General features: G+C 44.0%; 1 protein-coding gene across 2 annotated transcripts in view; it reads right to left on the bottom strand.

Annotated features, from left to right (window-relative positions):
- LOC126281386 (uncharacterized) overlaps nucleotides 1-23,167 on the bottom strand; it is a 264,112-nt gene that overhangs the window by 46,652 nt on the left and 194,293 nt on the right. For both annotated transcript variants that reach the window (XM_049980311.1, XM_049980310.1), the window contains exon 2: nucleotides 5,546-5,779. In XM_049980311.1, coding sequence (XP_049836268.1) covers nucleotides 5,546-5,779 — 234 coding nt within the window. The remainder of the gene's footprint in view (nucleotides 1-5,545; nucleotides 5,780-23,167) is intronic.

The raw sequence follows: 23,167 nt of genomic DNA, 5'->3' as shown, positions 1-23,167 counted from the left end.
TGTGTCAAGGAAAGATGAAGATTATAATATAGACAATCTAACTGCAGTAGAAAGATTTACAGGAAAAAGATTGCACTAATATACTATTTTATGACTTTTTTAGGTAACTGTTGGATGAAAGTAGCTTTTGTGATTGGTAGGATAACAATTTCAATCTACTTGATATTGTCATTCATGCAGGAGTTTGTTCTCTTTGTTCAGTAGGTCAGTATGTTGAGCAATGTATAACAGGATGCACAAGGAGAGACAATGTTCTAGACCAGTCTCAATTGTTGTTGTTGTGGTCTTCAGTCCTGAGACTGGTTTGATGCAGCTCTCCATGCTACTCTATCCTGTGCAAGCCTCTTCATCTCCCAGTACCTACTGCAACCTACATACTTCTGAATCTGCTTAGTGTATTCATCTCTTGGTCTCCCTCTACGATTTTTACCCTCCATGCTGCCCTCCAATACCAAATTGGTGATCCCTTGATGCCACAGAACATGTCCTACCAACCGATCCCTTCTTCTTGTCAAGTTGTGCCACAAACTTCTCTTGTCCCCAATCCTATTCAATGCTTCCTCATTAGTTATGTGATCTACCCATCTAATCTTCAGCATTCTTCTGTAGCACCACATTTCGAAAGCTTCTATTCTCTTCTTGTCCAAACTATTTATCGTCCATGTTTCACTTCCATACATGGCTACACTCCATACGAATACTTTCAGAAACGACTTCCTGACACTTAAATCAATACTCGATGTTAACAAATTTCTCTTCTTCAGAAACGCTTTCCTTGCCACTGCCAGTCTACATTTTATATCCTCTCTACTTCGACCATCATCAGTTATTTTGCTCCCCAAATAGCAAAACTCCTTTACTACTTTAAGTGTTTCATTTTCTAATCTAATTCCCTCAGCATCACCTGACTTAATTTGACTACATTGAATTATCCTTGTTTTGCTTTTGTTGATGTTCAAGTATCCATAGTGACTGGGATTCTACTCCGTGAATCTACTTACGAGTCTAGTTGTGAGAGATGTAATATATATAGAAAGAAACTTCCACATGGGAAAATATATCAAAAACAAAGATTCCAATACTTACCAAGCGGGAAAGCGCCGGCAGACAGGCACAATGAACAAAACACACAAACACACACACAGAATTACTAGCTTTCGCAACCAATGGTTGCTTCTTCAGGAAGGAGAGGGAAAGACGAAAGGATGTGGGTTTTAAGGGAGAGGGTAAGGAGTCATTCCAATCCCGGGAGCGGAAAGACTTCCCTTAAAGGACAGGTGTACACTCGCACACACACACACACACGCTTACATATCCATCCGCACATACACAGACACAAGCTTGTGTGTGCGCTAGTGTACACCTGTCCTTTTTTCCCCCTAAGGGAAGTCTTTCCGCTCCCGGGATTGGAATGACTCCTTACCCTCTCCCTTAAAACCCACATCCTTTTGTCTTTCCCTCTCCTTCCTGAAGAAGCAACCATCGGTTGCGAAAGCTACTAATTCTGTGTGTGTGTTTTGTTCATTGTGCCTGTCTGCCGGCGGGAAAATCTTTGTTTTTAATATACTTTTCCCATGTGGAAGTTTCTTTATATATATATATATATATAAATAAAACAGAAAGAAACTTCCACATGGGAAAAATATATTAAAAACAAAGATTCCAAGACTTACCAAGCGGGAAAGCGCCGGCAGACAGGCACATGAACAAAACACACAAACACACACACAGAATTCGAGCTTTCGCAACTGGCAGTTGCTTCGTCAGGAAGGAAGGAAGGAGAGGGAAAAATGAAAGGGTGTGGGTTTTAAGGGAGAGGGTAAGGAGTCATTCCAATCCCGGGAGCGGAAAGACTTCCCTTAGGGGAAAAAAAGGACAGGTGTACACTCGCACACACACACACATATCCATCCGCACATACACAGACACAAGCAGACATATTTAAAGGCAAAGAGTTAAGGGCAGAGATGTCAGTCGAGGCGGAAGTACAGAGGCAAAGAAGTTGTTGAAAGACAGGTGAGGTATGAGCGGCAGCAACTTGAAATTAGCGGAGGTTGAGGCCTGGCGGATATCGAGAAGAGAGGATATACTGAAGGGCGAGTTCCCATCTCCGGAGTTCAGATAGGTTGGTGTTGGTGGGAAGTATCCAGATAACTCGGACGGTGTAACACTGTGCCAAGATGTGCTGGCCGTGCATCAAGGCATGTTTAGCCACAGGGTGATCCTCATTACCAACAAACACTGTCTGCCTGTGTCCATTCATGCGAATGGACAGTTTGTTGCTGGTCATTCCCACATAGAAAGCATCACAGTGCAGGCAGGTCAGTTGGTAAATCACGTGGGTGCTTTCACATGTGGCTCTCCCTTTGATTGTGTACACCTTCCGGGTTACAGGACTGGAGTAGGTGGTGGTGGGAGGGTGCATAGGACAGGTTTTACACTGGGGGCGGTTGCAAGGGTAGGAGCCAGAGGGTAGGGGAGGTGGTTTGGGGATTTCATAGGGATGAACCAAGAGGTTACGAAGGTTAGGTGGACGGCGGAAAGACACTCTTGGTGGAGTGGGGAGGATTTCATGAAGGATGGATCTCATTTCGGGGCAGGATTTTAGGAAGTCGTATCCCTGCTGGAGAGCCACATTCAGAGTCTGATCCAGTCCCGGGAAGTATTCTGTTACAAGTGGGGCACTTTTGGGGTTCTTCTGTGAGAGGTTCTGGGTTTGAGGGGATGAGGAAGTGGCTCTGGTTATCTGCTTCTGTACCAGGTTGGGAGGGTAGTTGCGGGATGCGAAAGCTGTTTTCAGGTTGTTGGTGTAATGGTCGAGGGATTCAGGACTGGAGCAGATTCGTTTGCCACGAAGGCCTAGGCTGTAGGGAAGGGACCGTTTGATATGGAATGGGTGGCAGCTGTCATAATGGAGGTACTGTTGCTTGTTGGTGGGTTTGATGTGGACGGATGTGTGCAGCTGGCCATTGGACAGATGGAGGTCAACATCTAGGAAAGTGGCATGGGATTTGGAGTAGGACCAGGTGAATCTGATGGAACCAAAGGAGTTGAGGTTGGAGAGGAAATTCTGGAGTTGTTCTTCACTGTGAGTCCAGATCATGAAGATGTCATCAATAAATCTGTACCAAACTTTGGTACGGTCCCTTCCCTACAGCCTAGGCCTTCGTGGCAAACGAATCTGCTCCAGTCCTGAATCCCTCGACCATTACACCAACAACCTGAAAACAGCTTTCGCATCCCGCAACTACCCTCCCAACCTGGTACAGAAGCAGATAACCAGAGCCACTTCCTCATCCCCTCAAACCCAGAACCTCTCACAGAAGAACCCCAAAAGTGCCCCACTTGTAACAGAATACTTCCCGGGACTGGATCAGACTCTGAATGTGGCTCTCCAGCAGGGATACGACTTCCTAAAATCCTGCCCCGAAATGAGATCCATCCTTTCATGAAATCCTCCCCACTCCACCAAGAGTGTCTTTCCGCCGTCCACCTAACCTTCGTAACCTCTTGGTTCATCCCTATGAAATCCCCAAACCACCTCCCCTACCCTCTGGCTCCTACCCTTGCAACCGCCCCCAGTGTAAAACCTGTCCTATGCACCCTCCCACCACCACCTACTCCAGTCCTGTAACCCGGAAGGTGTACACAATCAAAGGGAGAGCCACATGTGAAAGCACCCACGTGATTTACCAACTGACCTGCCTGCACTGTGATGCTTTCTATGTGGGAATGACCAGCAATAAACTGTCCATTCGCATGAATGGACACAGGCAGACAGTGTTTGTTGGTAATGAGGATCACCCTGTGGCTAAACATGCCTTGATGCACGGCCAGCACATCTTGGCACAGTGTTACACCGTCCGAGTTATCTGGATACTTCCCACCAACACCAACCTATCTGAACTCCGGAGATGGGAACTCGCCCTTCAGTATATCCTCTCTTCTCGATATCCGCCAGGCCTCAACCTCCGCTAATTTCAAGTTGCCGCCGCTCATACCTCACCTGTCTTTCAACAACTTCTTTGCCTCTGTACTTCCGCCTCGACTGACATCTCTGCCCTTAACTCTTTGCCTTTAAATATGTCTGCTTGTGTCTGTGTATGTGCGGATGGATATGTGTGTGTGTGTGCGAGTGTACACCTGTCCTTTTTTTCCCCTAAGGGAAGTCTTTCCGCTCCCGGGATTGGAATGACTCCTTACCCTCTCCCTTAAAACCCACACCCTTTCATTTTTCCCTCTCCTTCCTTCCTTCCTGACGAAGCAACTGCCAGTTGCGAAAGCTCGAATTCTGTGTGTGTGTTTGTGTGTTTTGTTCATGTGCCTGTCTGCCGGCGCTTTCTTGCTTGGTAAGTCTTGGAATCTTTGTTTTTAATATATATATATATATATATATATATATATATATATATATATATATATATATATATATATATATATATATATATCCGCATGGAAATGCAGTTTGGTCTCTGTCAATTTGGATTGCAGACCACCACTTCAAACTCATGTGTACTGACAACAACTGCAGACTCTTGTGTATTAATGTGGTTTTGTTCAGGATAGTTGTATGTCAACAAAAATAGATTGTATTATGTTGACACTAAGGTGGCAGTTTTAGGTGGAATGTATTTTGATCTCCGGTTGCATAAGATACCACTAGGTACCAGGAATGAACTACCACAATCTCTATACTGGTAACCTAAGTAATCAATTGCGCAGTAGCCATTACCTTTTCCTTTATGTACTCCACTTTGCTTTTTGTGGGAGTTGCTTATTGTCTTGTTTTATTATCATGAAACATAAATAGGAAGGTGGGGGTCATTTCTGCACACTGCTCCTCTCCTTTGGGCAGTTTAACTTCACATTTGTTTATGCTTGCAGCTGACTGCCATGTTATAGTGCTTGAATTATAACTATAAGTAAACATCTATGAATAAGCTGATGCTTCTATAGTTGAATTTGAGAAAAATGGCTTATGAAAGAAAGAAAAATTTGTTCAAATATCTACTCAGCAGGTATGTAGCATCTCTAACACACATTGCCAGACCTCAAAGTTTCAATGAAAGCTACATGAGTGAGAAGAAATGGACCTTTGTTGTTATTGCAGTTATCCCAGAAAAGAACAATGATGGATCAATATAAAGTTATTCACCACAGTTAGAAATTATCGTGAGTAATGCAATTCTGATAACAAAATATTTATGACATTTCACTGCAGTTCTTAATAGTGCTGCAGTGTAGTTCCTGAAAATGAAGTGTGTTTTATATATCTCCAATTGACTGGTAATATCCATGTGATTCCATAGATAATGAAGCCATTAGAATTATAAAATGTTAACATTGTTATTGAAACATTCTACCCAAATTGAAAACTGCATTTCCTGTACTTTACTAAACTAAGTCTTATGATTTTAAAAACACAAATTCCAGTTTTAGAGACTGAAGGTTCCAGTTTTGACAGAACTGTTTCCCATTGCAAATACTATCAGAATATGGTGTACATTTTTTGGAAAGAGTCACAAGTGAGAATTTTAGTACTTACTCTGATGTACAGAGTCCCTGACAACACTTCATACTTGTATTTTTCTCGATTTATGGTATTTCCTGGACCAATGACCTTATTTCCTGTCAGCTGCCAGAACTGAAAGCGGTGGTTGTCATCATTGCTGGGACATGGCAAAACTGCAATATCACCAACACCCACTTCTTGAACAAGAACTTGGGCCAGAGCTGGTAGTGCCATGTAACTCCAGATGACCAACAGGCCAGTTATCATCTGTAAACACAAAAACAACAGATTAAGAGTTTTTTTTAACTGCTGTAGAATTTGCTTGCATGTCTATAAAAATACACATTTGAAAAAACATAATAATAACAGTTTTGGCAGAAAATAGGCCCTGCAATGTAAGTTTATAATGACTACATCCTGATTACATGATAATGTTGTTACATTTCATTGCATTTTATTTCTGTATAATTTTAAAGAGCTCTTCACTATATTTTTATGTAGAAAATGTTACTGAATGTGCTACCTCATGGCAGCAACAGTTGAAACAATACAGTGACAACTGATATTTCAAACATTGCAAACGATGGGGAATTTCTTGAAGGCAGTGACCTATAGTCTAGGTATAAGGAGCTGGTTGTAAAAAATGTCCAGAGGTCAAGAAGCTCATGTGAGGCGTAAGGTGTGTTAATGATGTCACATTGATACCAAATTTAACCACAATTTTGCTCAACACAACTGTGGACATATCATTTAATGGGAACATCCTCACACCTCCCTTACCCACATCTCAATTGATGCCTCTGTGATGGAGGTCAGAACCTTGGTGGCCAGCCTTCAAATCATGTGGGTTAAATCCCTCAGGAGATGGCATCAAGTGTGTCAACAAAATGACCCCTTCTCTTGGTGCGTTCATTTACATACATTTCACGGTAGAAAATGACAGTTTGCGGTGTAGTGTGCAACAGGATGACATTCTTGACAACTTTTACCACTGCTGACCCCCTGGTATGATTCAACCCTTGCTAAGGATATCAAGAGGCTCTAACCCCACTGAATATGATCACACCCATTTGGAGTGCAGCAAAAACATAATTTTTGCTCTAGTATATGTGATCCAAAGCAGCAAAGAGTGTTTAATCTTTTTCAGCTATCTTTTGTCTTGCCCTCCAGTGGCATTGCAGGAAAGGAGGAGGGGGATGTGACACGACACATGCAGGAATAAATAAAATGGCATAGAGTACCTCTAAGACAAAGCTCCACTCCCTACATTCATTCGGCAACATCCTCAGTGCCACCCATGTACCTATGTGGGGCACTTTAAAAAATATTGTTACATGCAGTCATTTTGACGAATCTTAGGTGAATGGCCCTATGTAGCTGAAGTTGTGCCTGATGGTCACATATGACATCTAATCATCGTCGTCATCAGTGTTCTGACCTTGGATGGGTCTTCACATGTAGCTCTCCACTCAGTCCCATCATTTGCTATCCTCTTCATTGTTTTCCATCCTTATACTATCCACCATCTGGTATCTTCTGTGTCTTCTTCTTCTTCTTCTTCTTCTTATCCTATTCATCATTGGCTCAAATGGCTCTTAGCACTATGTGACTTAACTTCTGAGGTCATCAGTCACCTAGAAATTAGAACTAATTAAACCTAACTAACCTAAGGACAACACATACATCCATGCGCAGGCAGGATTCGAACCTGTGACAGTAGCGGTCGCTCAGCTCCAGACTGTAGCACCTAGAATCGAATGGCCACTCTGGCCAGCATTCATTATTCTTTCCGTAGCAGCCATCAGTAAACAATCTTCCCTCATCCAGTGCCTAAGCCAACTGAGTTTCGTCTTCCTGATTACTTTTAAATTTCTCTCTCTTCCCCAACTTTTCCCAACACTTCTTCATCTCCCACTTCGTACCGCGAGGTGGCGCAGTGGTTAGCACATTGGACTCGCATTCGGGAGGACGATGGTTCAATCCCGTCTCCAGCGATCCTGATTTAGGTTTTCCATGATTTCCCTAAGTCGTTTCAGGCAAATGCCAGGATGGTTCCTTTGAAAGGGCATGGCCGATTTCCTTCCCAATCGTTCCCTAACCTGAGCTTGCGCTCCGTCTCTGATGACCTCGTTGTCGATGGGACGTTAAACACTAACCACCACCACCACCCGCTTTGTCTACCAATTTTATCCCTTCCATCCTTCTACAAATCCACATTTCAAACGCTTCTATTCTTCTTTCTTCCACTTTCCTCAGTGGCATCGAAGGGGTGTCAAAATGAATGCCTGTCATGGCAGCACCTAGGAATTGCTGAATGGCTGTCTCTGTACAGGAACATTTTTAAAGTGCGACAGTGGCGCCGAGGTTGCTACCGAACTGGGGGGTTCTCAGTGGGACTCTTTTCTGTTTCATCCAGGTGCATGTCATTGTCACACACCCACTCACCGCACACCCCCACCCCTGTGATCACGCCACAGAATGGCTGACAAAGTGTAACACCCTTTTTTTGCTTCGGTTCATTATCAAATTTCGTCGGATGATTTTGAACGGATCCTGGTGGTTCCACCCTGTACACCAGAGCAAAAATTGTGGTCGCACTACGCTCCGATGGGGAGCGATCACGTTCGATGGGCTTTCAAGCATTTGTTGTCCTTAGAGAAGGATTAAATCATCTGGAAGATGTCAGCAGTGTCAAAGACTGTCAAGAACGTGGTCCTGTTGTTCAGCACACTGTGGACTATTCTTTTCGACCGCGGAGTATGTGAGAATCAATGCCCCAAGGACAGAGGTGGGTTTTGTTGACGCCATATACGCTGCCCCTGAAATCTTTTCGTGTCGGTTCTGAACGGCTTCATATCTGAAACGTTTTCCTTGGCTACCAATAAAAAAACTGCATATTTTAATGCTGGACGTCGTGGCAGTTCTGACCCTCATCGCAGAGACGACAAAAGAAGGGTGAAATGTGGGTAAGAGGGGTTGTGACGATCTTCCCATAGTCTGACATGTCCACGATGGCGTTGGGAAAAATTGTAAAATTTGATGCCAATATGACATCATTTACCCAACATACACCTAATATGAACTCAGCTCTGTCCTTTTAGTTGCACGTGTCGACACCTGCCTGTCAGAAGCGTCGCTGAGCCCAAACGTGACGTCACAGTGCGCCACGCTCTTGCACCATTTCTGATGAAGGTTCTAGGTATCTTTGACCCAAATATCAAACTTCTGCATCGCAATTGGAGACAATAAGAGGGTTTATTCTGTTGAGCAGTGTAGATATGCATGACTGCCAAAATAGAAAACTGAGGATGAAGGCTAGGGAAGGGAGAAACCGATCGGTTAAATCTGATTCTAGTGTTTCAGTTCTGAATAACCGGCAATTTTCGGTATTAGTTTGGTCTCAGTTATTACAGGTGTTTTATTTTTTACTAATAACCGTGTATAAAAGTCGAAATATCAATTAGCCGTAGTGGCATAGCAAAATACTTTCGTTCTTAAGTAAACCTTTTTTAAAGGGCGAGAAATTTTTATTCGTAAATTTGCACTGTTTTAAAATATTGTGTTATTATAGAAAATGAGAAAAGCGAACAGGGTTATTTTAATCACAGTGTCGGCAGAAACGAACAACAAACACATGGCGTAAGAACTGGTACAACATTAGTGAGACTATAATGTAGCTGTAACCTTTTGGCATGCTGTGTTGGATGGTATGCGTGTACATGCAATGTACTTGCCTCATTTAGCCTATATGGTAGTTCCTCACTGTCGTCGTCGGACATCAGAGATATTACATAAGGGCGCCATCCTTAGTCTGGAAGTAATTTTAAGAAGTGCGATACCAATGAAGCACACTGCTCCATTTGCTTTAAGAGATTAAAAACGGAAGGAGCCACAACCAATTTGTGACACAATACACGGAGTCAATATAAAACTTATCACTTCATTCATAGTTTACAATAAAAATAGAAAGTAGCTGATCTCCTGCCTATGTCTAGATAACATGTCTTCATCTGCTTGTAGCCCTTGAAAACGGACAAATTAACACGAAAAACAGAGTTTTACAACCTCAGTTTCCACCCTTTAATTGTGTCTATTCGTTATGGCCAAATAGTGGTATGGAGCCCATCGCAAAATGATTTTTGAGCACAGTTTTACAAAATTAGAATCAATAGAAGAATACTGGTGACTTTTGTAGTAGCCAACCACTTATCACTTTTCGAGAAAAGCAGTGAACGGAGGATGGGCTAAATTTTATTTTATTTCCCTATTTAATTTAATATTTTCATTCTATGTGTCCTAAAACTGAAGGAGTAAAAATGCTTCAGCCTTTGTTCGATTTCTGTCTTTACTACAAAAAGTTCAGGAATAAAAAACCGAAAGACAGTTATTTAAAACACGTGGTACTCTGAGCGTTTGAACCGGTGTAAAAAAAAAAAAAAAAAAAAAAAAAAAAAAAAAAAAAAAAAAAAAACACGGTATAACGAAAAACCGTTTGTATCAGCGATAACTGCTATACCTAATGGCGACTGGAGACTTAAATTCTTCTCCTTCTAAATTACATATGCTACCGGTTTTAAAACCAAAAAATGTGACAATTAGTGCAAACTGTTATGGAATGAGTGAAGAGTGCCACCTTGAGAGCTACATTTTTGTATAGCATGCATACGGAGGACAGTAGGCCTGCGATTTATGTGAACAAAATTTCGGTTTCACAAAACCATTTCAACAACGCGGCTCGAAAGGCGCCTTTATGGCGAATATCAGAGTTTTATGTGTGATGAGTGTAGTGATGAAGCCCTGTAAGAGCTGCAAATACAACGCATTTGGACTCCAGGGAATATTCTCGGCCTTATTAAGATAAGCCGTCGGAACAAGAATCTTGGCTGCTGCATGCAAATTTACTCGCACACTGCCGCACACAGAGAATCTCACAAGTACAGTATATGTCTTTTATAGGTGAGAGGATACAGTAATGATGTTTCAGAAGTTACCAGAATTACTTTTATAATTTTCCTAATAACATCTTCGCCATAAATTTCTATCAAGTAAGGATGGAAGGAAAATTAGTGTTTAGCGACTCGTTGACAACGAGGCCATTATACACGGAGAACAACCTCGGATTAGGGAAGGATGGATAAGGAAATCGACCGTACCCGGCATTTGCGTGGAGTGATTTAGGTAATTCACAAAATCTGGATGGCCGGACGAGGATTTGAACCGTCATCCTGCCAAATGCAAGTCCCAATGTGCAAACCATTGCGACAATTCGCTCGGTGAAGTTACTACGAGGTCCAACAGAACTCAAATTCATCAGCGATTCTTTGCTCAATTTCACATCGTTTATGATATTTAATTTCTTATCTCGGAATACGTTCATGTTTTCACGACTAGGTACGAATCGTACGCATCTATAAACTATGAGAATATTAATAACTTCTTTCAGTCCAAATATGTAAGTTGAACGTAAGATGAAAAAAAAGTTGCTTTATCAGTCTATCATCCAGGAATGAAATAGTTTTTAAAATACTTGTCTCTCGCTGTTTCCAATGTCGAAGTAAAATTTCTTGAAAATTTCTTGTAGCGTTACTTTTTATTTTTTCGTAATGAAAGGCAGTAATTTTCCTTTGGAAAATACTACATCATATTTTAGGCTAAAACAGAGGTGCATGACATTTTTCCCAGTATTTTTACTGACACTGGAAATTTTTACTAACTGGAAGTGTTGTAAGCCAGTGAGATGTCCTTGATCTACCTATTACTGTAACAACCATTATAGTCTACACAACAACTACAGCATACGAGGAACAAAGCACTGACTGACAGTACTTTACATGACATCAGTATAAAGTTACCAAAAAGTCTGCCTCAAAACCTTACTGATAATGTATGTAACAATAATTTTTAAAATATATTCGAGGATATCAGACGGGAAACGAATTTTACGTTGTTAAAGAGACTACCCCTGTTCTTTGCAATCAACAGTGTCAGAGAGTAAAATTAATATGGGTCCTTCATGGGAAGTAAGTAATTGATTCACTAAAATGTTTACTATTCTTGACATGTCCTACATTGTACGCAAGTTATTTGTACACATTGCAATGCTGCAGAATCAAATAAAACTGAATTCAAACTTCATTTAACGACTTCCTTAGAGAGAGAAAAAAACAGGTGAAAGGTAGGCCTCAGAGCTTCTACCATTCACAAAATACTGTGCATGCGGACATACACTCAAAGACAGAAGAAACGGCGCACCACGAATGAATTATCCAAATGGCACAGACATCGGTGGATGTGATGTATATGTACAGACAATCACATGATTATAAGTATAGAAAAACTGGATGATTTATTCAAGAGAAAGAGCTTCACAAATTGAGCAAGTCAATAACGCGTTGGTCCACCTCTGCCCCTTGTTCAAGCAGTTATTCGGCTTTGCACTGATTTACAGAGGTTTTGGATGTGCTAGTGAGGTACACAGTGCCAAATTATGTCCAATGGCGCAATAGGTTGTCAAAATCCCGAGCTGGTTGGAGAGCCGTTCTCATAATGCTCCAAACTTTCTCAATTGGGGAGAGATCCGGCAGCGTTGCTGGCCAATGTCGGGTTTGGCAAACACGAAGACAAGCAGTAGAAACTCTCATCGTGTGCAGGTGGACATTATCTAGCTAAAATGTAAAGCCATGATGGCTTGTCATGAAGGGCAACAGAATGGGGCGTAGAATATCATAGACGTACCGCTGTGTTGTAAGGATGCCGCGGATGGCAACAAAAGGGTCCTGTCGGGCTGCTTGGCGGGTGACAGTCAAGTTGGTATCCTCCCGCTGTCCGAGGTGTCACCAGATACGCCATCGGCCTGCAAGTCCTGCTTCGAATCGAGCCCTGATGACCATCTGTGAAGTGTCTGGAGGCGCCCCAAAGAGCGGTGGGATACCAACATGACTATCACACGCCAGGTAGCCCGACAAACAGGAGTGATGGTCTGGGACGTCATTTCTTTTCATAGCAGGATCCCTTTGCAGCAATCTTACGGCACAGCGGTATGTCGACGATGTTCTACACCCCGTTTTGCTGCCCTTTATGGCACGCCATCCTGGCCTTACATTTCAGCAAGGTAATGCTCGTCTTTGTGCTTGCCAAACCCTACCTTGGGCAGAAACGTCGCTGGATCTCTCCAGGTTGAGAACGTTTGGAGCATTACGAGCAGGCCCTTCCAACCAGCTCGGGATTTTGACGATCTAACGCGTCAATTGGACAGAATTTGGCACGATATCCCTCAGGTTGACATCCACCAACTTTGTCAATCAACGTCAAGCCGAATAACTGCTTGCTTAAGGGCTAGAGTTGGATCAACGCGTTATTACTTGCTCAATTCGCATAGCTCTTTCTCTTGAATAAATCATTCAATTTTTCTCAGATTTAATCATTTGTTTGTAGACCGTCAGTAACTGAATAGTGAACAGACATTGGAAAAGACACATAAAACTGAATTCAACTACACCTCTGTCAGCAGACAGGCTAACAGGATCTAGTATAGCACAATTAAAAAAGATATAGAGATCAAAATATCTGATAATCAATAAAATTAATTTGTGTGAAACATATCCATCGTGAACCTAAGGCGAGTGTGACAGATGCAGGGATGAAACAATGTCTTACATAAGGACGGACTGATCTACGACAAATGTATGTAAGGATGAGAGCACTCAGTTATCACTTAACAAGGGCCAAGGATCACTCGGCCGAAATCTCGACATTTCACATCGTTGGAAGTCCATCAATCATACTGCCATGAGATTATGCCTGCATAAGCACATCAGACGCCCGCCGGAGGTTCGAGTCCTCCCCTGGGCATGTCTGTGTGTGTTGTTCTTAGCATCTAAGTTAGTTTGAGTAGTGGATAAGTCTAGAGAGCGATGACCTCAGTAGTTTGGTCTCTTAGAAATTCACACAGACACGTCAGACAAAATAGTTGTTATCCGCAGGAGATATCACTGTAATACTGTGTAACACGATAACTGGCTCACTTTGATGAGGTAGAGTGTCCATAAATTTCTTCTACTATGTTATACGTGTACCCAGATGGGTCTCACGGAGCTACTAAACAGTTGGAACGCTGATTGCTAGATTTCCCCAATGTTCCAAGAAGCCCCATACATTTTATACAGGATTAAGATAAAGTGATTTAGTGAGCTATTTGAATGGGTACAGGGTGCATGAATGTTCGTAAAACCATAAACGAATGCCCTGTGAACAAGGATGTTTTCATCTTGGAAGACTTGAGTTCCAAGAGCTTGGTGGCGTAGAAGGAAGGGCAACACGTTGTCACCGAGAACGTTGAAATAAATATGCTGGACCATGTTCACGGCAATCTGAATGAGTGGGCTCATATCATGGTCGAAAAATGCCGGATAAACATGGCAGAACCACCTACAGTTTGAACTACAGGCTGTACACACTGCAGCTAAAACTGTCCAAACTGTCGTAGGTGCACACGATGCACAGTTATCATTTGAAATAGGCAAATTCGCGAATCGTCTTTCCGCTCTGCTCACCTCTAGTCAGCTACTGTCTTGTTTTTGTACTTTTGGCCCATTGTAGGCGTGCTGCTTTATCTGCCAGTGTAAACATTGTCCTTTTGCGAGGTACCCGACTCCAAATATTCACTTGAAATATTCCCGCTACTTTGGGGAGCATTCCATTTACTCTCGATGTGATGAGAGGGTTCTTCACACGTTAAAGGTTACATCGAATAGTAATGTGTGCAGTTATAGTATTAGGCACATACATATTTCTCTCCTCCACCACCAGATAAACACCCGGTAAGCTAAAATAATTGTATTTACAAACTCACTTCTCTGTTGCTGGGAAAGGCAATACTTAATTTATAACTTGGGATGTAGACTGCTCCGCTAGGAAAGGAAATCCTAGGTCTTACTGTAGCTGGTCTTCCTATATGTGTATGACACAATAATAATCTGCATAATTTTTCTTTGAATCATTGTCGTTTATTTACGGTTAATACAAACACATTTCCACTTCCATAATGTTCCATCACAACGAGCCACGTGCATTCAACTGCCGTTAAAACTTGCCTCCAGAACCCATCTCCCCTCTCCAGCCTATCTTTGCCAAAAAACGGATAAGTGACAGTCGTTAATATCTTTGGAAATGTTAAATTAATAAATTAACAATTAAAATTAAAATCAATAATTATGTCACACCAGATAATGCCTAATTAAAATCTGCACACAATATAAAAGTTATTTGTATAAAACCGAAAGTTGAACATAATGTTATAAAATCTTTGGTGAAATGGTATTAGAGAAGTTATTAACATAAAACTGAATGTGGACACAGGAATTGGCAAAAAAATCATCAACTTTGGATAAAGTACGTAAGAAGCAGCACTCCAAACAACTGACGGATAATATAATAACAAGGACAATGCCCTGGTGTATGCAAAGTTTCGTTACCACTGGTACTATTGGAGCAAGTGGCTGTAATTCGTTGAAAAATTAATTAAATAATTATAAAAGGGGTCTCTTCAGACGGATTATGGTTAAAGAAAGGAATGAGACGGAAGAGAGAGCAGGAAGGAAGGGGAATAGAAATGAGGATAGAAATGGTAAAGTGGTTCAGTTTTACACTGCATGAATTTCCCTTCTTACTGAAGGTACGAGCATATGGAATACGTTCACAGAAATTTGAGTGACTCGAAGACTTCTTAAATAACAGTACCCAGTAAGCTGTCCTCGACGGCGAGTGTACATCAGATACAAGAGTATAGTCAGAGTGCTCCAGCGAAGTGTGGTAGGACCGCTGTTATTCCCTACATACACAAATCTGCGTTATTTGCTGATGATGCTGTGGTGTACGGTAAGGTGTCGAAGTTGGGTGACTGTAGAAAGATAGAAGACGACTTAGTTGGTGTGATGAATGGCACCTAGCTCTAAATAGGGAAAAATACACTCCTGGAAATTGAAATAAGAACACCGTGAATTCATTGTCCCAGGAAGGGGAAACTTTATTGACACATTCCTGGGGTCAGATACATCACATGATCACACTGACAGAACCACAGGCACATAGACACAGGCAACAGAACATGCACAATGTCGGCACTAGTACAGTGTATATCCACCTTTCGCAGCAATGCAGGCTGCTATTCTCCCATGGGGACGATCGTAGAGATGCTGGATGTAGTCCTGTGGAACGGCTTGCCATGCCATTTCCACCTGGCGCCTCAGTTGGACCAGCGTTCGTGCTGGACGTGCAGACCGCGTGAGACGACTCTTCATCCAGTCCCAAACATGCTCAATGGGGGACAGATCCGGAAATCTTGCTGGCCAGGGTAGTTGACTTACACCTTCTAGACCACGTTGGGTGGCACGGGATACATACGGACGTGCATTGTCCTGTTGGAACAGCAAGTTCCCTTGCCGGTCTAGGAATGGTAGAACGATGGGTTCGATGACGGTTTGGATGTACCTTGCACTATTCAGTGTCCCCTCGACGATCACTAGAGGCGAACGGCCAGTGTAGGAGATCGCTCCCCACACCATGATGCCGGGCGTTGGCCCTGTGTGCCTCGGTCATATGCAGTCCTGATTGTGGCGCTCACCTGCACGGCCCCAAACATGCATACGACCATCATTGGCACCAAGGCAGAACCGACTCTCATCGCTGAAGACGACAAGTCTCCATTCGTCCCTCCATTCACGCCTGTCGCGACACCACTGGAGGCGGGCTGCACGATGTTGGGGTGTGAGCGGAAGACGGCCTAACGGTGTGCGGGACCGTAGCCCAGCTTCATGGAGGCGGTTACGAATGGTCCTCGCCGATACCCCAGGAGCAACAGTGTCCCTAATTTGCTGGGAAGTGGCGGTGCGGTCCCCTACGGCACTGCGTAGGATCCTACGGTCTTGGCGTGCATCCGTGCGTCGCTGCGGTCCGGTCCCAGGTCGACGGGCGCGTGCACCTTCCGCCGACCACTGGCGACAACATCGATGCACTGTGGAGACCTCACGCCCCACGTGTTGAGCAATTCGGCGGTACGTCCACCCGGCCTCCCGCATGCCCACTATACGCCCTCGCTCAAAGTCCGTCAACTGCACATACGGTTCACGTCCACGCTGTCGCGGCATGCTACTAGTGTTAAAGACTGCGATGGAGCTCCGTATGCCACGGCAAACTGGCTGACACTGACGGCGGCGGTGCACAAATGCTGCGCAGCTAGCGCCATTCGACGGCCAACACCGCGGTTCCTGGTGTGTCCGCTGTGCCGTGCGTGTGATCATTGCTTGTACAGCCCTCTCGCAGTGTCCGGAGCAAGTATGGTGGGTCTGACATACCGGTGTTAATGTGTTCTTTTTTCCATTTCCAGGAGTGTATAAGTTAACGCGGATGAGTAGGAAGATCAAACTTGTAATGTTCGGATTCAGTATTGCTAGTGTCCTGTTTGATACATTCATTTCTTTTAAATATCTGGAATAACGTTGCAAAGCGATGTGAAATGAGACGAACATGTGAGGACAATGGTGGGGAAGGCGAATGGTTGACTTCGGTTTCTTGGGAGAGTTTTAGGAAAGAGTGATTCATCTGGAAATGAGACAGCATATAGGACGCTGGTGCGACTTATTCTTGAGTACTGCTCGAGTGTTTACGATCCATACCAGGTCGGACTGAAGGGGGACACCGAACCAATTCAGATGCGGGCTGCTAGATTGGTTACCGATAGGTTCGAACAACACGTAAGTGTTACGGAGTTGCTTCAGGAACGCAAATGGAAATCCCTGGAGGGAAAGTGACGCTCTTTTCGAAAAACACTTTTGAGAAAACTGGGAGATCCGGCATTTGAAGCTGACTGCCACACGATTCTACTGCCCCCTAACATACATTGTGCGTTAGGACCGCGAAGATGAAATACGAGAAATCAAGGTTAATCTGGATGCATATAGATAGTCACTTTTCCCTCGCTCTATTTGCGAGTGGAGCAGGGAACAAATTACCAGTAGTGGTACAGGGTACCCTCCGCCACGCACCGTACGGTGACTGGCATAGTATCGTTGTAGATGGAAGATCGCAAACTAGTTGAAATGAAGCTGCATTCACTGACAACAGCATAAGTTCACTCATGGTGCGGTCGACGGTGCCTCCAAACACGATAGCCCGTTTCTACCATTGTGTCATGTCTCTTCGTCGATCCATCTTATTGTGCTTAATCCACACAGCTGACTGGCACATAAACATCACTTCACTGAAGTGTCTGAAGGCAGCAGTAGAGGTTCACATGAATGGCTGGTAGAGTTCTACAGCATCTACAGGTGCTCCAACGTGACCAGTGTGCTCTTATAACTGGATTTGAGACTTATGTGTCTCCTGTGGGCGACTTTACGATTCTTGTTCAAGAGTGGATTCGCCCAAAAATTTATTTTTGTATCTAGTTGTGAAACAAAAAGGTTTTATGCAATACAGTTTTGTTGTTTAATTAATATTACGATGAATATGTATGAAATTTTACTTTATGGTTTGGACAGCTCGAGGTAAGTACACGATCTGATCAAAAATATCTGGTTACCTATTAGCGCACATTAAATGGGGTATGCCCCACCCTTACGACGGCTTGTGCTCTGCTTGAGACACTTTCAGTGAGGTGTCTGAATGTCTCTGTAGGAATGACAGCCCATTCATCTTCGAGAGCCAAACCAGAGAAGGAGGTGATATTGGATGCTGGCGTCTACAGAAAAGGTGACGTTCTCATTCTTTCCAGAAGAGTTTCACTGGGTTCAAGTCGGGACTCTGGGCAATCCAGTTTACTCCAAGGGTGCTATTATCCACAATCGATTGCCTCACAGATGTTGCTTTATGACATGGTGCATTGTCATGCTGATACAATCATTGGCTCCAAATTGTTCCTCTACTCTACGAGTACAGTGGTGTAAAAAGGGTTCATATTCTTCAGCATTAAACAATTTCTTAAGTGAAATAAGAGGACCGCCCCCTAACCACGAAAAACACACCAATACCAAAAGGCTAACTTCGTACTTCACTGCTGGCATCACACATGATGGCAGGCAACGACAAACGCAAACCCGTTCATCGGATTGCCAAGAAGTATAGCGATATTTGTCACTCAAAATAACTCGTTTCCAATCATCCACTCCCCGGTTCAAATGGCTCTAAACCCTATGGGACTTAACATCTGAGGTCCTAAGTCCCCTAGACTGAGAACTACTTCAACCTAATTAACCTAAGGACACCACACACATCCATGGCCGACTCAGGATTCGAACCTGCGACGGTAGCAGCAGCGCGGTTCTGAACTGAAGCGCCTAGAACCGCTCGGCCACAGTGGCCGGCCCCAACAATATGACAAGAACAAATACGGACCGATTACACATTTCAGTTTACTGTTAAGTCAGTAGCCGGCCGGGAAGGCCGAGCGGTTCTAGGCGCTACAGTCTGGAACCACGCGACCGCTACGGTCGCAGGTTCGAATCCTGCCTTGGGTATGGATGTGTGTGATGTCCTTAGGTCAGTTAGGTTTAAGTAGTTCTAAGTTCTAGGGGACTGATGACCTCAGCAGTTAAGTCCCATAGTGCTCCGAGCCATTTGAACCATTTTGTAAAGTCAGTACCATATTCACTGAAGAAGTAACTTTGGTAGTGCATATGCTACTGGACAAATTTTTATTTCTTGGTGAATGAATACGCATAGATAGGCAACGCAGTTCGGGTAATGGTGGATGCTGAACATGCAAAAGTATACGTTATTATAGTATCAGCAGCGCGGTTCCGGACTGAAGCGCCTAGAACCGCTCGGCCACTGCTGCCGGCCACTTCCCAATGCCGACGCTCTTTACACCGTCTCAATCGTCGCTTAGCATTTGCTGCAGAAACATACGACTTAAGAGAAATTGTCGATCATTATACACCATCCCATTTAACGTCTTACGCACAGTCATTACGTGAGCTGGGCTGCTGGTACCACTTTGAAACTCACGAGTGATTTGTTCCACTAGTTTGGTCCACTGATTCTGCTGTTATTGCTTCTCTACTAAGAACACAATGCTGCTGCTTCCTTTTATACTGCTGAGCCCGCGTCACGTGGCATCTAGCTGTCGATTCTGCATTACATAGGAGTGCAAGTGCTGTCGCTCATATAATGTACGTGAGTAAACAAAGCCCAATAATCAGCTATTACAGAATGCAATATTGCAAATGTTAACCCAAGGGGGATTTCAAAATGTTCTCGAGACGCATTTTGAAATGACGCGAAATTACATGCAAGAAAAATACAGATTGCCCCTAGCCGTGAGATCCTCCGCTCTTGCAACAACGTTTCTGAAGTTTAAATGATGAATACTTGTACAACTACGTTAATTAAGTCTTGTTTCCTAGGTATATCTTACAGTTGGCCTTGAAAGCTGCTACAAAATCTTCGCGCAATGTCTCAGCGACGCAACCTGCGCTAAAAAGTCTGGTCACTCCATTACCGGTCACCTTCACTTACTGCAGCAGACATTATCGCTACGTTCGCGGAAGCAAGTACAGCATCTCAAGGCTGCAAGTCTGTCACGTTCAGAGTTTCCAAATAGACAACAGGGAAATATCTGATCATTCTGATCTCAAGATGAATTGTTGGCAGTACCATGCCCGTCCACACTTGGCCTAGGGGTACCTCTGAGGTTCATAATTGTTTCGTTTTCAAAATATTCAAGGAAGTGACTCAGTTAAACATTTCGTCGCTATCTTTTACTACAGTAACACGATTAGTCGTGTTTCGGTCATTTATTTATTCTTCACAATTACGATTTATTATCCTGTAAGCTAAAAAGCCATACAAAATCACACAGTCGTGTATAATAAAAGCTATGTAATAATGACTACCGCTGGTAGCTGCTTCTATGACAACAATCGGTACATTTCTCTTATTGTTCTTTCATGATCTTGGTTTACTTGCACAACGCCAGAAAAAAAATTGGACCACCCAGAAGGAGAGGAGGAAACAAAATGCAACATACGTGACATGATTTCAGCGATTACGAAATCCAGTCATTCTTAACGAAGACCTTGGTAATACGAGACCATTAATCAGTGCGACGCTGCACCCCCTCTGGCCTGGATGCACAACTGTTTCAAGCCGTTGTATCCTGTTCTGAGGTGAGCTGGCCCACAGCTGTACAACCAGTCACTGATTCATGGATACTGGTACTGGTACAGGTATGATATCCGAGTTGGTCACACGCATGTTCTATATGGGGCAGATCTGAGGCTCTTACTGGTCACAGGAGTACCACAACATCAAGCAGACAGTTCATAACGACACGTGTCATGAGTAAACGAGCATTGTCTTGTTGAAAAATGGCACCACATTACTGTCACAGGGTAGGTAACACACGAAGATGCAGGATGTCCATGGCGTACCAGTGTGCCGCCGTAGTCAAGTCACACTTGATGGCTCTCCACAGCAGTAACAGCGCTGTCTACCTCCAAAACATTGGAATATTGGGATGTCTCCTTAGGTCGCCGCCATACTCGTCGACGATGGTAACCCAGGGTGGAGCAGAACCGCAAATCAACGCTTACCACAATGCGACGTCATTCATCAGCAGCCCAATATCGTGTCACTGTTACAGCTGAATGCCCCATAGATCTGGATATTGCCAGATTTGACCAGCCAGCCAAACGGGGATCTACAATGAGGTCCCCTTTAAACTCTTCCCGGTGCTAATAACGCTGTCTCATGAGTATTCGCCACCTTCGTGTCCTTCACAGTGATCGATCGATATCTGACAGATTTCGTTTCTTATGTACCATATCAGGCCTGCTGGCAACACTAAACACGAACAACACTGATGCATTCTGGTGGACATTCTACCTGTCATAGACAACTGCGACTCTTAATCATTAACACACCCGCCAATGGTGTGTGTAGGAAGTTACACTGACGTCCAACCACGTCTTCTGGTTGCTTCACTTTTTCTTTGTCGGGCAGTGTATTACAACTAAACTACTGAAGGATGCTTCCGCTACCAGCTCCAAAAAATGGTTCAAATAGCTCTAGGCACTGTGGGACTTAACATCTGAGGTCATCAGTCCCCTAGACGTAGAACTACTTACAACCTAACTAACCTAAGGACATCACACACATCCATGCCCGAGTCAGGATTTGAATCTACGACCGAAGCAGCAGCGTGGTTGCGAACTGACGCGCCTAGAACCGCTCGGCCAAAGCGGTCGGCACTACCGCCTCCATCCACGATCTGGATCTTGGGTTAGTGCAGCACATCAGTACTGTTTACACTGTAGCAATCCTTTCCACTTTTTACTGTAACTTCTTCGAATCCACATTTCCGAAAGTATTTGCACTAACGCTATGGGCAGTCTTGAAGACTTCCCTTGAGTGGTTATCTCCATCTGAACACAACGTTGCATTGCTGCCATCGCTGCATGCTGCCGTCTGGTTGTATATCTTATGAGGTTCTTTTTGGCCTTTCGGGATACTGCGGCTGCAGTGTCGTTCTAGATGCGCCAGGTCGACCAGTTCCTCAATATTGCTTTGGGGTCCAGCGTCCTCAACGGCTGACAATCTTCAATCGCCACATCTTCACGGAGCGCGCAATTCACACAAAATGTGCACTGGAGTATCCACTCTGCCGCAGCCATCATTCATATGTCCTTTGATTTTGGACTGATATGTAGCACGTGGTGCACACCCTTAAAGGGAATCTACCAGTCCACTCGACTGGTGAAGAAATCTCCTTCTTAGTTACACCCTGACGTTAGGAAGAAATTGATTATGTTCTCCATATATCAGGAGCGTCCCATTCTTTTTAACTGACCTTAGCCCTAAGTATCCTACGCACCACCTATCAAAAGTCTGAATAACCATCATCTGAAGCGCAGAATACTGGGAGACCTACAGGAAGAGGATCAGTGAGGTTATGGAAGGTACCGACAGGGATGTGAAACCAAGCCGACACCAGTGCCTTGGAAAGTTAGGTTTCTCGGTTGGGAATCCATGGTGCAGAAACCCCGATTGTGGTGGTCCCACAGACTCTCGATTGGCTTTCGTGACCAGGGGAGTACGGTAAGCTCATCCTGGTGTTCTGCGAACCACGCAAGTACACTGCGAGCTATGTGACATGTTGCATTGTCCTCCTGGTAAATGCCGTCGTGTCGAGGAGAAACAGATTGCACGAGGTGGACATGGTCTCCAAGGGTAGATGCATATTTCTGTTGATGCACTGTTCCTTCCAGAATGACATCACCTTGGGAATGCCATGAAAACGTCTCCCTTATTTGGCCTGGACGCTTCCGACAACAATTGTTGCAGGGTGTTCGCTTTCAGACGTTTCAGGCCGATGGAGCATAAAGGGTGATTCACCTGGAAAGGTCACCCGACGTCACTCAGTGGACGTCAAGTTGCAGTCTTGGCGGTCAAACTCCAGCTTTCGTCTCCGATGAACAGCTGTCAGCAGGGGTGGTCGAACCAGTAGCCTGCTGCGCTGACCACACGCAACAACGTTCGACGTACGGTGGTTGAGGAGACGCTGTTGGTAGCCCCTTAGTTCACTTGCACTGTTAGTTGCTCAGCTATTGCACATCTGTTCGCCCTAAAACATCTTCGCAGCCGTCGTTCTTCCCTGTTATC

The sequence above is a fragment of the Schistocerca gregaria genome, chromosome 7 (assembly GCF_023897955.1).
Source record: "Schistocerca gregaria isolate iqSchGreg1 chromosome 7, iqSchGreg1.2, whole genome shotgun sequence".
In the NCBI taxonomy this organism is placed as follows: Eukaryota; Metazoa; Arthropoda; class Insecta; order Orthoptera; family Acrididae; genus Schistocerca; species Schistocerca gregaria.
Note: the sequence above shows the minus strand (reverse complement) of the source record. Positions and strands in the feature narration are given on the sequence as shown.